Below are 12,191 nucleotides of genomic sequence, written 5' to 3' on the forward strand. Positions count from 1 at the left end.
TGTGTTCTTTGATCTTCCTTATTGGTCTAGTCTAGATGTAAGACATTGTCTTGATGTGATGCATGTAGAGAAAAATGTGTGTGATAGTGTAATTGGAACACTTCTCAACATTCCGGGGAAAACAAAGGATGGCTTAAATTCTCGTCTAGATATGGTTGATATGGGTATACGACAACAATTAGCTCCACAATCAACAGGTAAACGAAAATATTTGCCTCCTGCTTGTCATACATTGTCAAAAAAGGAGAAGATATGCTTTTGTGAGTGTTTAAGGGGAATAAAAGTGCCACATGGCTACTCCTCAAATGTCAAGAGTCTTGTGTCAATGAAAGATTTGAAATTAGTTGGCTTAAAGTCTCACTACCAGTGGCTTTACGTGGCATATTGCCTAAAAAAGTAAGAGAGGTCTTAACTAGGTTGTTTTATTCTTCAACGCTATTTGTAGCAAAGTCATTGATCCTCAAAAATTAAATGAGTTGGAAAATGAAGCTGTTATTATCTTGTGCCAACTAGAGATGTATTTTCCTCCTTCTTTTTTTGACATCATGGTTCATTTAATTGTTCATTTAGTTAGGGAGATTAAATTATGTGGTCCTGTTTATTTGAGGTGGATGTATCCATTTGAGCGTTACATGAAGATTTTAAAAGGATATGTGAAGAATCCACACCGTCCTGAATCATCTATTGTTGAAAGGTACATAGCAGAAGAGGCTATTGAGTTTTGTTCTGACTATATGTCAAAAGCAGAAGCCATAGGAATTCCTAGATCTCGTAATGAGGGAATATGTGTGGGTAATGGTATACGAGGCTTAAAACTTAAGAGCATGGGACGAGAGGAAGTACTTCAAGCACATTTATATATATTGAATAACACTGATGAGGTTCAACCTTACCTTTCTACTCATAAAAGCATTGTGAAGGAAAATTATCCTAGAATGAATGAAAAATGGTTGTTGAATGAGCATAACAAGACTTTCTTAAAATGGTTTAAAGAAACCATTTTAACCAACAATACAACTTCTAATACACTAAAATGGCTAGCAAATGGGCCTCACTTTGATGTCATAACTTGGACTGACTACGATATCAATAATTCTACATTCTACACAAAAAGTCAAGATGACAGTAGTACCATGCAAAATAGTGGGGTTATGGTCGTAGCTGAGTCCATGCATTTCTCTAGTTCAAAAGATAAAAACCCTGTTACAGCATCCATACCTTACTTTGAGACCATTGAAGAGATTTGGGATGTCGATTTCATTAAATTTAAAGTGCCTGTTTTTAAATGTAAATGGATTGACATCAATAATGGTGTTAAAATTGATGAATTTGGTTTTACATTGGTGGACCTTGAAAAGGTAGCATATAAAGATGAGCCTTTTATTATGGCATCCCAAGCAAAACAAGTGTTTTATGTTAGTGATCCTTCTAACAAAAAATGGTCAGTGGTTCTCCAAGGTAAAAGTTTTTATGGAGCAAATGAAAGTCTAGATTCAACGCTAGATGTTTTTGAGACTCCTCCATTCTCACAACGAATACTTACTTTTGTTGAAGAAACTATAGTGGACGATGAGTATGCCACTCGTGATGATCATCAAGAAGGCATATGGGAGAATATTCAAACATAAGACTCGTAAGAAATAAAACTTGGATTTAGGAGTGAGTTAGGGTTTTTGTATAATGAGAATTGATGGCATAGAACGTGTTTTCTTTGATGAAAATCATACTCTATAAATTATGGTATTTATGAAATGTTGAATTTAAAGCTGTTTGTTAGGCCTTATTTTTAAAAATAATCATTTTCTTTAAAAAATATTCACTTTTCAAGAGTTTCATCCGTTTGTTAGAGCTCTTGAAAAATTTTAGAATATGAAAGTAATCTAAAAATTGCTTCAAATGAGAAGTTTTTTTGAGTAGTTTATTATAAGAATCATTTTTGAGAACTAATTATTTAACAAAAGAGATTTTCATTTCGATAAATAAACACAATAGTTTTGGTTCTTTTTAAAATTTCTAAGAATTAATCTCTAAATTGTGAAATACCAAAATTGTTATTTTTTTATAATATGTAACATGCCTTAATCATGAAACTGATTGTTTTGTGTGTCTATTGAATTGGTGATTCAATGATAGGAGTTTTTAGTTCCTTTGGTCCTCTATGATTAGAAAATGCATATGCGCCCTGTTGATTTTATGAGCTATTTGCAATTTATGTAGCAATGGTTGTTTGTTAATAATGCTATGGTGAATGTGCGGGAAGTTGAAGTTTTTAGTGGTTAGTTTCATGACAAGGTGAATCAGTCGTATCTTCTTGAGTAATAGCATTTGCTAGTAAAACTGAAGAAAAATTAAAAACATGCTGTCTATGTAGCTTTTGTGATAGTTCTACCTTAATCAAGTAAGAAGAACCTATAAATTGCATTAACTTTTCGGACTGTCCCACTATTGGAAGCTTTTGACATCGTCCATTGTTTTTAGATTTGCAGGAGGGTTATAGTCCTGCCTGCATTCTGGTGAAAAGAAACTTCACTCAATCTTTTGTAATTTGTAATGCACACAGGGGAACATTTTAGCTTTATAATTTCTGTAGTTTGAGAATTTAGGATTTATGTTTTGACAAAAAGAAAAGCCTGCAAGTTGTGTTAGCTATTGGTAGGTCCTACAAGCCTTTCCTGCATTACGAGTCAGTAATATTTTTACCAATATATGATATGATTGCCTATTATTATTTTTCTCCATTATTTTGAAATATTATTGACCATTATTATTCTTTTTTAAAAAGGACACATGAATAATTCGTCAGCTCATTCGCAAAGTGTGGAGGGTACTCAATCTACACAAAGAAATGGTAGGTGTGGTACATGTATGGCAAAGTTGAAACGTAAATATATGATAGGTAAGAAGTTATCGATTGATTTAGATCCATTGACTAGATTACCTTCGCGGATAAATAGGAAAAACTTTAAGGGTCATGTTGCTTCCCTTGCTCGAAGCTTTGTCAGTATTTTGGTGGATAATTGGGATGACGTAGATAGCGACTTGAAAAATCAGATATGGGAAGCTATTAAGGTACTTGTAGTTTTGTGAATATTTTAGTATATATATGATTTCGTAAATATATTTTAATGCCATACACTAACTCCTCCATTGGTTTTGTAATGTAGATGAAATGGGATATTCCTGATTCTGATTTTTTGAAAAAGAAATGGATTTCATATGCTGGTGAACGTTGGAGGGCATTTAAAACTAGTTTAGCATCCAGATATTTAAATGGTGGGAATTTGAGTCACAAGTCTCCTCTTGAGGCATATACTTATCTTGATAAGGACATATGGAAGGCGTTTGTTCAGAAGCGACAGGATCCTTCCTTTGTGGTTAGCTAGATTTATAATTTAATTTCTTTTAATAATTTATTTCTGGTATTACATTTAATTGGTACATTACTTATAATAGGAGAAACGAAAGAAGGCACAAGTGATCCAATCTCATAATAAATACCATCACCTAATGTCTCGTGGGGGATATGAGTTGCTTACTGAAAGATTGATCAATGAAAAAATAAAGCAAAGACAAGAATCATTTGGTAATTCAATACTTGCACCTCCATCTCCACCATCACGCCATGAAAAATGGAACAGAGCCCGACAACAGCCATCGGGAGATTACTCATCAGAAGATGCTCGTGTCATTGCAGAAAAAATTGTAAGTAATTGTGTAATCAATTATTAATTTAAACTAATAGTCATTGGTGATTTGTTCTTGCAAATGATTGGTTGTTGGAATTTAAGTGTGAGTAACTAATTCTACATTGATTAGATATGAGCTAAATGAATGATATATATTGATTAGATAACCTTAATTGTGTTTATATTGAATCCAAGGTAACACAAGTAGTTCAAGTGATCAATGGTGGTGGTTTCATAAACTAGCCCTGGTTGAAATGGTTCAGATGTTGTTATTTCTCTGCTCCATAGTCATAAGGTGTTGCAACTGACCCTGAATCCGTGGTAATTGGAGCATTCATATTGTTAATTTGATTTGCTGCATTTAGAAAAAATATGTCAGCAGGTGGTTATATATTCTTTTTAGATGATTAATATAAAATAATTTGATTTGCTGAATCCGTGGTTGTTTTGTTTGTTGGTAGCTGTTAGTCCTATGTTATATAAATAGGACTAGCCTCCCTTAGGAAGTTAGGCTTTTACTTGGTCTAAACTTGTAAACTAGTTTTTAAGGGATTAGAATCCATGTATCTTTTTCTATTTTATCAATAAAACTAGTTCAATGCTTCGTCTAGTATATCAAGGTTAGGTTTTGCAAGTCCCTAACAGAGTACACAAACCCCAACAATTTGAAAACGAATAATCAGGAAAACATTTACAGATAAAACCACAAAAACAAATGGTGCAAGTCAGGAAATCAGAATGAGCACTTACCTTCAATACTACCAATACATGCTTCAAGAAAAATCTATTTTCATCTCCATTAAGCCCAACCCTTCTATTAACTGAGATAAGAGATGATAACCATGAAAATAAAGAACAATGTTTCACTAGATGACGAGCCATCTTTTGCACTTTAATGGATTTCTTTATAACCTGCACATAAAATAAGAAAGCCATACATTATATTGGTAGAAGATACTCAAAGGAGTACAGCCAAAGTAAGAATCACAGGTAAAATGTAGATTTCTTCATACAGCATAACATCCCAAACAATTTAAATTTTATAGGATTCTTTTTTAAGATTAAAAAAATTTACTATATAACTTACTGGGTAAAATTTTAATTTCCACCTGTTAATTTTTAGTTTTTACTTGTGAATCATAAAATTATATATTCTTTTTATATCTTATAAATATTTTCATCTCCATTAAGCCTAACTTCAATATGTCTTTTATATTAATCATTTAAAATACATTAATTAAATCTTATAAATTATATATTCTTTTTATATCTTGTAGGATTCATTGGTTGAACAAACGTCTCAAGGAACCTTTGTTCCACATCGACGTACAAATATCTTGCCAGCGGCCATTGGGAAACCTAAGCACCCTGGTCGTGTTCGTGTTGTTGGTCGAGGTGTGGGGATTCGACAATACTTTGGATCTCGTTCTCATTATGCCTCTACCCCACCAGCTTTCAGTAGCCACCAAATAGAGGAGCTTACTAACGTGATTAAAAATAAAGTGTTGTTGGAGCTATCACAACAAAACCCAAATTTGTTCATGAAGAGAAGTTTTTCTGTTGAATTACCTATACCAGAGGATGAGGACGATGATATTCCAGAACAGTGTAAATTGTATGTTGATAACAATGATTTTGTAGTAGCATATGCTGATGCGTACAAGTTAGGGCCCACCTTACACAATCAGTTGTTAGATAATGATATGGTTAGGGTGTTGGTTACCAAGGTTTTAGATGCAAATGATCAAGTACATATACCCACTGATGAGGTGACAACAGTTGGTCATGCTTCAAATACTTTCATTCAATGGCCAAAAAGACTTTTGCGGCTTGTTTCTGATAAGCTATTCATTACTTATGCCTTTTCTATTTACACTTGAAATATTTTAAATGACTAATAATTTATCTTTAATTATTTAGGAGGTTGACATATTTATGAAAGTTGACGTTCCACTCAAAAAATTTGAATCTCAAATAGATTGTATTCAATAATTATTGTTAAAGTCGATGAGTATATCATTGTCTATAGAGCTAAAATTGGAACATGAGACAAGTGAAGTGTTTGTTCTTGGACAAAGCGATATAGTGGAGTTGTGTATGGGTAATCGAGAGTTGTGCATCACTATTATACAAATATGGTTGACGTAAGTACATTTAATTTGTAAAATTAGTAAAAAAATTAATTTCATTTATAACAAATACTTATTTTAATTAATTTATTTTAATATCTTAGATATATGCATCGCCTTTGTATTGACTTGGGCAAGAGTGGCATGTATGGATTCATTGATCCGTGTTTCATTCAGAGTGAATATGATTCTATTGGGGCTCAAAAGTACATACAAAATAAGTTGCAGCAGGATCAAAAAGAGTGTTATCTATTACCTTATCTCAACAAGTAAGTAAAATTTTATTATAATTTATCCATTACAAGTTTATAACATAAATGTACTTAACATTTTTACCTTTTTGCACAATATAGTTGTCATTGGCAATTGCTCGTTATTTGTCCTAAGAAGAATACTATAGTCTTCCTATGTTCGTTGGGATAGAAACCAAATAAAAATATCACGCACATCATCGATTTGTAAGTGTTTATTGTATTTCCGGTATATGTATTTCAAATGCACATTAAAACATGTTATTCAGCTTGAAATACTAAAAACATTATCTTCTATGGTCAATCCAATCTTGGATTATGAGGTTAATAGAAAGAAGAACAGAAACAATCATAGTTTTCCATTAACAGAATATGCAATCATTCTTCAAACAGGCACACGGATGGCCTCGCATATATATTCATTAGTGGTCAAGAAGTACGTTCACGTTTGCCAAAAACTTAGCAGTTATGACTTCTTAAGGTCTCTTACTAGTATTTAAAACTTATATCTTGCAAATATGCCAATGTAGCTAAAATATTATTCTTTCCAACTTCATAATTTCTCCAACGGAGAACATGAATACAAGTCACTTCCTTGAATCTCCATTATAACATATTACATAAAGTATACACGGTCTCAGCTAAATACAACATAAAGTTAGATATGGTGTTGGTTTGTATATCCAATTTTTTCAGATATTAAGTAATATATAACTATTACACTGAAAGACTGGTCCATGTAAGTTTCTGTAATTTTCAGATTATGCAAAACCAATTCAATCATGGAATTATATGACTTTATAATACCCCTTCCCACTCTAAATGAATACAAAACAACAATATAGAACCCCTACAATTTAGAAAGTGTGCCACTAAAATGTGAAGTTAGATGGAAGGCATAAATGTTTTTTCTATAAAACAAGCCACAACATTGACAATAAAATATGCAACTCAGTGTCTAACAAATCCATAGGAATTTCCTTAAAAAGCCAAAGTACCCATACGACCTAAAACTCATCAGAACAGACATCTCTTTATCCTCAATGTCAAGCATATAAATGATAATCATAATAAATATAGAAAGCTCCCAACAAAATACCACTAGGCATTTCCATTTTGATCCAGGCCATTCAATTTTAGTGTCAAAGACAACCTAAAGGTTATGAGTGTGGTTACTACATTATGATACATATGTTGAACATTGTATCTAGTGGTCTTGTTGATTCATGGATGCGGGTATGTGATAGATTTTTTCAAAGTTAGTATTAATTAACTACTTATGATTTTTATGGTCACATGATTTAGATAACTTTGTTATTTCAATGTTTATAATTCAGATATTTGGAGAATCAAAACCATTCGAAGATGAAGAAATGATGAATGTCCGACAACGTTGTGCAAACTTGATTCTTGAACTAATAGAAAATGCTTGAAGCACTTGTATCATTTTAGTATCTTTAGATTGTTAATAGAAGATAATTTTTTTTTTTGTAACTAGTGAATATTATGTAGCTCTAAATTTGATAATTTAGATTTTGTAAAAAAATTGTGACTCATTGTCATTGATTTTTAAATGTAAAGCTTCGTATGAAGTTTTGTGTTTTATGGTTGAATGAGAAATTCTAGTTAATAATATAATATATGAAATTATGAGGATGCATATGTAAAGGGTGAAAGTTATAAAGAACGAAAAATTAAAAAGTTAATTATTTAAATCGATTGGTTCATCGATAAAATAAACAATTTTGAATATGACTTGTAATATTGGTTCAAATTTAACCGATGTAATAAATTAATTTTGAATTTGACTTGTTATATTGGTTCAAATTTAATCGATCTAATAGATTAATTTTGAATTTGACTTGTTATATTGGTGCAAATTTAACCGATCTAATAAATCATTTTTGAATTTGACTTATTATATTGGTTCAAATTTAACCGATCTAATAAATCATTTTTGAATGTGACTTGTTACATCTATTATTTTAGCTGATTTAATAATTAACTATTTATTACAACGTTTGATGTTAGATCGGATAAGAAACCGATCTAACAAGTACATATGAACCGATTTAACAAGGTTTAATTGCACTAGTAAATGTTAAAAGTAAAGGATTTTTAATTCCTACTATATAAGTTAGTGGCTTAATATTTTAAAGAAATAGAGGAAGTTGATATGGCTACAATAGCTGTGAAAAGGAGGAGGGTCGAAGCATTGTGCTATTCAAAATAGAATTTACATTTTTGATACAAAGAAAAGACATTTGGTTTGGTGGCAACGGAAGTATAGTAAATTTGTTCTTTTTAATTTATAATTTTAGTTTGATATTTCTACTACTAAATTACTAAATTAGCGTTACATGTACTAATTAATTATTATAGTATTTTGTGTTTAGTCATTTTTTCTTCAAATGGAGATGATTCGAACTTTAAATTCACACGGCATACAAATAACATGCGTGAAAAAACTACAAACAAACTTTGTAATGGTTACATTTTAATAAAATAATTAAATAAGTTTTTAGATCCTATAATTTTTTTTTTCGTTGTCTTTATAAAAAATTTGTGTTTTTAGTCCTTGAAAAACTTTTGTATTAATTTTTCGTCTGTGATTTTATGAATGATTTTCTTAAATAGTTTCTCAAATAAATTTCTTAATTTAAAATTTTTAGGGTTTAGGGTTTAAGGTTTAGGAATTAAACGAACTTTTATTTTTGTCAAAATTTTTATGAAACACTTAAATGCTACTTTTTTTTTAGAAGTCGCATAAATGATACTTTATTTTGTAATACTTGATGGCGCTTCTTAGTAAATATGTACATTGACATAATAATAATAATAATAATAATAATAATAATAATAATAATAATAATAATAATAATAATAATAATAATAATAATAAAAATAAATTTTTTAAATTTTATTTTTAATCTATATAAAAAATTGTATTTTTTCTAGAAAAATATCGCCGCTTTCACAATTGGTCATTATTAGGTCGATATAGTTGATTAAGAAAAAGTCATATGACACCTTTTTTTTTTGCTGCAATGGCACCACAAACAAACAAAAATATATATTTTATTTTATTTATTTGTTATTAAGTATATTTTTAATCCAAATAAAATTCAAGATATTTGAATTTAGTCTATACAAAAATGTTATTCGATAAAGATATATTTGGTTCAACGAAAAAGAGAAATATATATATGTGTTTGGCTCAAAAGAGAGGAGAAGAAGATGTTTAATAATTTTGTGTTTGATTTAAGGGGATTAAAGGAATTTTAAAAGATTTTTTAGTTATATTGAGTTCCTATGGTTCTACCCTCCCATCAAATCCCCCAAAAATAGAGAGAGAGCAAAATAAGCTCTTTGAGAAATTTTGACTCACTCTCCTCCCATTATAAATATTAAATCAAACACATTTCCTTTAAAATATTATCTTTTCTTTTCTCTCATCGATCTACATCCAACTAAATACAAAAGAAGGAGTAAAATATGGATTACATATGTTTTAGCTCTATCTTCTTCTCTCTCTTTCTTTCTTGTGAGATATTTTTAAAATATTGATGAATATATGTATATATAATTGGTGGTAATTGACATGATTTAGTTGTTGGTTTAATTGGTTGTGTTTTAGATGTGAATCGGGCATGTCCCAAATTTGATTCTTACCTGCGCGAAAAGAGACACTGATTAACCAGTAGATCATTGCAATGTTTTAATGAATTATTGAATGTATGGCAAAACCAAGTCTTATTTGCATTGGATTGGTGCTAGTGATTCAACATTACTCTCTCCTTCCCTTTGAATCTTTCTATCTCTTGCTTTTTCTCTCACTATCTATTTCCCTATCCTTCTCTATCTTTATCCCTCCTTTTCACTTTCTTTATCTCATTCTCCCTCTCCTCTCTCTCACTATTTCTCTTTCTCTTTTCCTCTCTCCCCCCACTCTTTCTTTCCCTCTCTCCTTTTCTCTACCTTCCTTCCTCTCTCTCACACTCTTATTGAATACCATTTTATAGAAATTAAATTAAAAAATCATCAATTATGTAGGACTAAAAATATGCTTATTTACAAATAAATAAATAAAATAAAATACTTTTTATTATCTAGCATTCAAGGCGAATCCTAGTTAGTGTAAATTTGAGGTTGTCTTGTTACCTCATTTTTCTTTAAGTCGGCATATTTATATATTTAATTAATTTAAATAAGTTTCCTTGTAAAACAAAAGTAGAAATAGGACAATCAAATTTATCACTTGACTGATAATTTTCTTCTTCTTATTTTAATAGTTTCAGTTTCTATAACAACATCAAAGACAACTTTGTCAACATTGAAAATTGTTTAAATAAGATTCAAAACTAAAATAAACAATAAATTTCGTACAAATAACTAAAAGTGTGTTTTGATAGAGTAACAGGAAATTATAGAGAAATTAGAATTCTAGAAACTCAATTGGTTTAATTGAACTTTTTTATTTCTAAATTTTGTTGTTTTAATAAATGAATTGTTTTTTTAAAATTTAACTAATTTTATAAATTTCATAAGTTTTAAGACAAAAATAAAAATTAAATTTGGACCAAAATTGAAATTTTTTAAAAGGTGAAGACTGTTTTGCAAATTTTTTAGACCAATTTTAAAATTTTTAGAGACCAATTTACAATATATATATATAAAAGAACAAATATGTAAATTTTGAACGTAGTGGATCAAAATTATAAATTTGAAAAAAATTATATACCATTTTATAATTCTTAAATAGAAAATTAAATATTCTTAAGTTTTATGTGATATTTAAAAAAATTTAAATTTAGTTTTAATAGAATATCTCATAAAATTTTTTATTTTGAAAATTCTCTAAATTTATTATGTAAACATCATAATACAAATTTGTGTTGAAGAATTTGAATTCTCTTAAAAATATTACTTTAAAAAAAATTCTTCATTCAAATACATTCTAAAGATTTATCCAGAAAAAGATATTGTTAGTATGTCATCAAACTGATTTTTCTAAATAGTTATTATATTTTGTATTTCATGTGTATTGTTTTAATTTTTTTTATTAGTTAAGTTTAATATATTAGTTCTAACTTCTTTTTTTTATATATAAAATTGCCTCGTCGTAAATTTAATGTGTCTTTTCTTTAATTTATTAACTAACAACAAAATTATCGATTAAGGAGAAATTATTGGAAAAAAAAATGTCTTATTTAAATTTTAACTACAATAAATTATTGAGATTTCACTTGATGAACTTTTGATTAAAAAGTAATTTTTATTTGAAAAATCTATAGGAACTACAAAAATAGAATAAAAAAGAATGTCAATGTGGAGAAAAATTAAAAGAATAATATAATCTAAAATAATTAAAAGAAGTTACAGATTAGGGTGATTTAGAATATTTATCTATCTTAGTAAAAAAGAAGAAAAAAAATCTGGTCTCGTAAGTTCAAGAGTCTATAAAACAAGTAATACAACTTCTAGAAGTAAGTAGATTTTTGGAAGCGAAAATACTTGGAAATAAAACCAAAATAATCTGGAAGTAAAAATTGATGAAAAAACATAAATTTGTTGAGAGTGGGATTTGAACCCACGCCCTTTCGGACCAGAACCTTAATCTGGCGCCTTAGACCAACTCGGCCATCTCAACACTTTGTTTTCTTTTAACAACGTATTCTATTTAATTATTTCATAATTTGTTTTATAAATAGACTACTTTTTTTTAGGATATATAATATAGACTACTTTTTTTTAGGATATATAATATAGACTACTTTTTTTTAGGATATATAATATAGACTACTTTTTTTTAGGATATATAATATAGACTACTTTTTTTTAGGATATATAATATAGACTAATTTTTTTTAGGATATATAATATAGACTACTTTTTTTTAGGATATATAATATAACTTAATTGTCATTCTTCTGGCTTTGCATAGAGAATATAGATTATTATTTTTAGCAATCGTCATTACCAATAAGCTCATTATGATAATTAAAATTTTACATTTATCTTTTTTCTATTCTACCGTAACTTAAAATTTACCTTCACTAATCATTTTAGAATTTCACTTGTTAATTATTTAATTATAAATTGACATGATCAGATATTATGAATTA

General features: G+C 28.9%; 3 protein-coding genes, 1 long non-coding RNA gene and 1 other non-coding gene across 5 annotated transcripts in view; 4 read left to right on the top strand and 1 right to left on the bottom strand.

The window, feature by feature from the left end:
* Positions 1-1,628, top strand: part of LOC101504131 (uncharacterized) — a 3,621-nt gene extending 1,993 nt beyond the window's left edge. Inside the window, 3 exon segments of the mRNA XM_073366423.1 lie at positions 45-359; positions 362-418; positions 421-1,628. Of these exon segments, the coding sequence (XP_073222524.1) occupies positions 45-359; positions 362-418; positions 421-1,628 (1,580 nt within the window).
* Positions 1,629-2,787: 1,159 nt separating this feature from the next.
* On the top strand, positions 2,788-4,140 carry LOC105851762 (uncharacterized). The gene is made up of 4 exons (XM_027332867.2): positions 2,788-3,069; positions 3,165-3,374; positions 3,454-3,702; positions 3,882-4,140. The coding sequence occupies exons 1-4, from the start codon at positions 2,788-2,790 to the stop codon at positions 3,927-3,929; spliced, it is 789 nt and encodes a 262-aa protein (XP_027188668.1). The 3' UTR covers positions 3,930-4,140.
* A 261-nt stretch (positions 4,141-4,401) lies between these two features.
* Positions 4,402-5,566, top strand: LOC140919784 (uncharacterized). The gene is made up of 2 exons (XM_073366424.1): positions 4,402-4,410; positions 4,964-5,566. The coding sequence occupies exons 1-2, from the start codon at positions 4,402-4,404 to the stop codon at positions 5,564-5,566; spliced, it is 612 nt and encodes a 203-aa protein (XP_073222525.1).
* Positions 5,567-5,650: 84 nt separating this feature from the next.
* LOC101498908 (uncharacterized) lies at positions 5,651-6,286 on the top strand. The gene is made up of 3 exons (XR_012162250.1): positions 5,651-5,830; positions 5,920-6,084; positions 6,169-6,286. It is a non-coding gene; the product is annotated as an uncharacterized lncRNA (long non-coding RNA).
* Positions 6,287-11,635: 5,349 nt separating this feature from the next.
* On the bottom strand, positions 11,636-11,716 carry TRNAL-AAG (transfer RNA leucine (anticodon AAG)). The gene has a single exon. It is a non-coding gene; the product is annotated as a tRNA-Leu (tRNA).
* Positions 11,717-12,191: the final 475 nt, after the last annotated feature.

This window comes from Cicer arietinum, chromosome 3, assembly GCF_000331145.2.
Source record: "Cicer arietinum cultivar CDC Frontier isolate Library 1 chromosome 3, Cicar.CDCFrontier_v2.0, whole genome shotgun sequence".
Classification (NCBI taxonomy): Eukaryota; Viridiplantae; Streptophyta; class Magnoliopsida; order Fabales; family Fabaceae; genus Cicer; species Cicer arietinum.

Excerpts from the sequence above, each read along its gene's own strand:
- LOC105851762 (XM_027332867.2), top strand. The coding sequence starts at position 2,788 with ATGAATAATTCGTCAGCTCATTCGCAAAGTGTGGAGGGTACTCAATCT. Across the intron at positions 3,070-3,164 it reads AGATATGGGAAGCTATTAAG|ATGAAATGGGATATTCCTGA; the intron begins GTACTTGTAGTT and ends TTTGTAATGTAG. Across the intron at positions 3,375-3,453 it reads GACAGGATCCTTCCTTTGTG|GAGAAACGAAAGAAGGCACA; the intron begins GTTAGCTAGATT and ends TACTTATAATAG.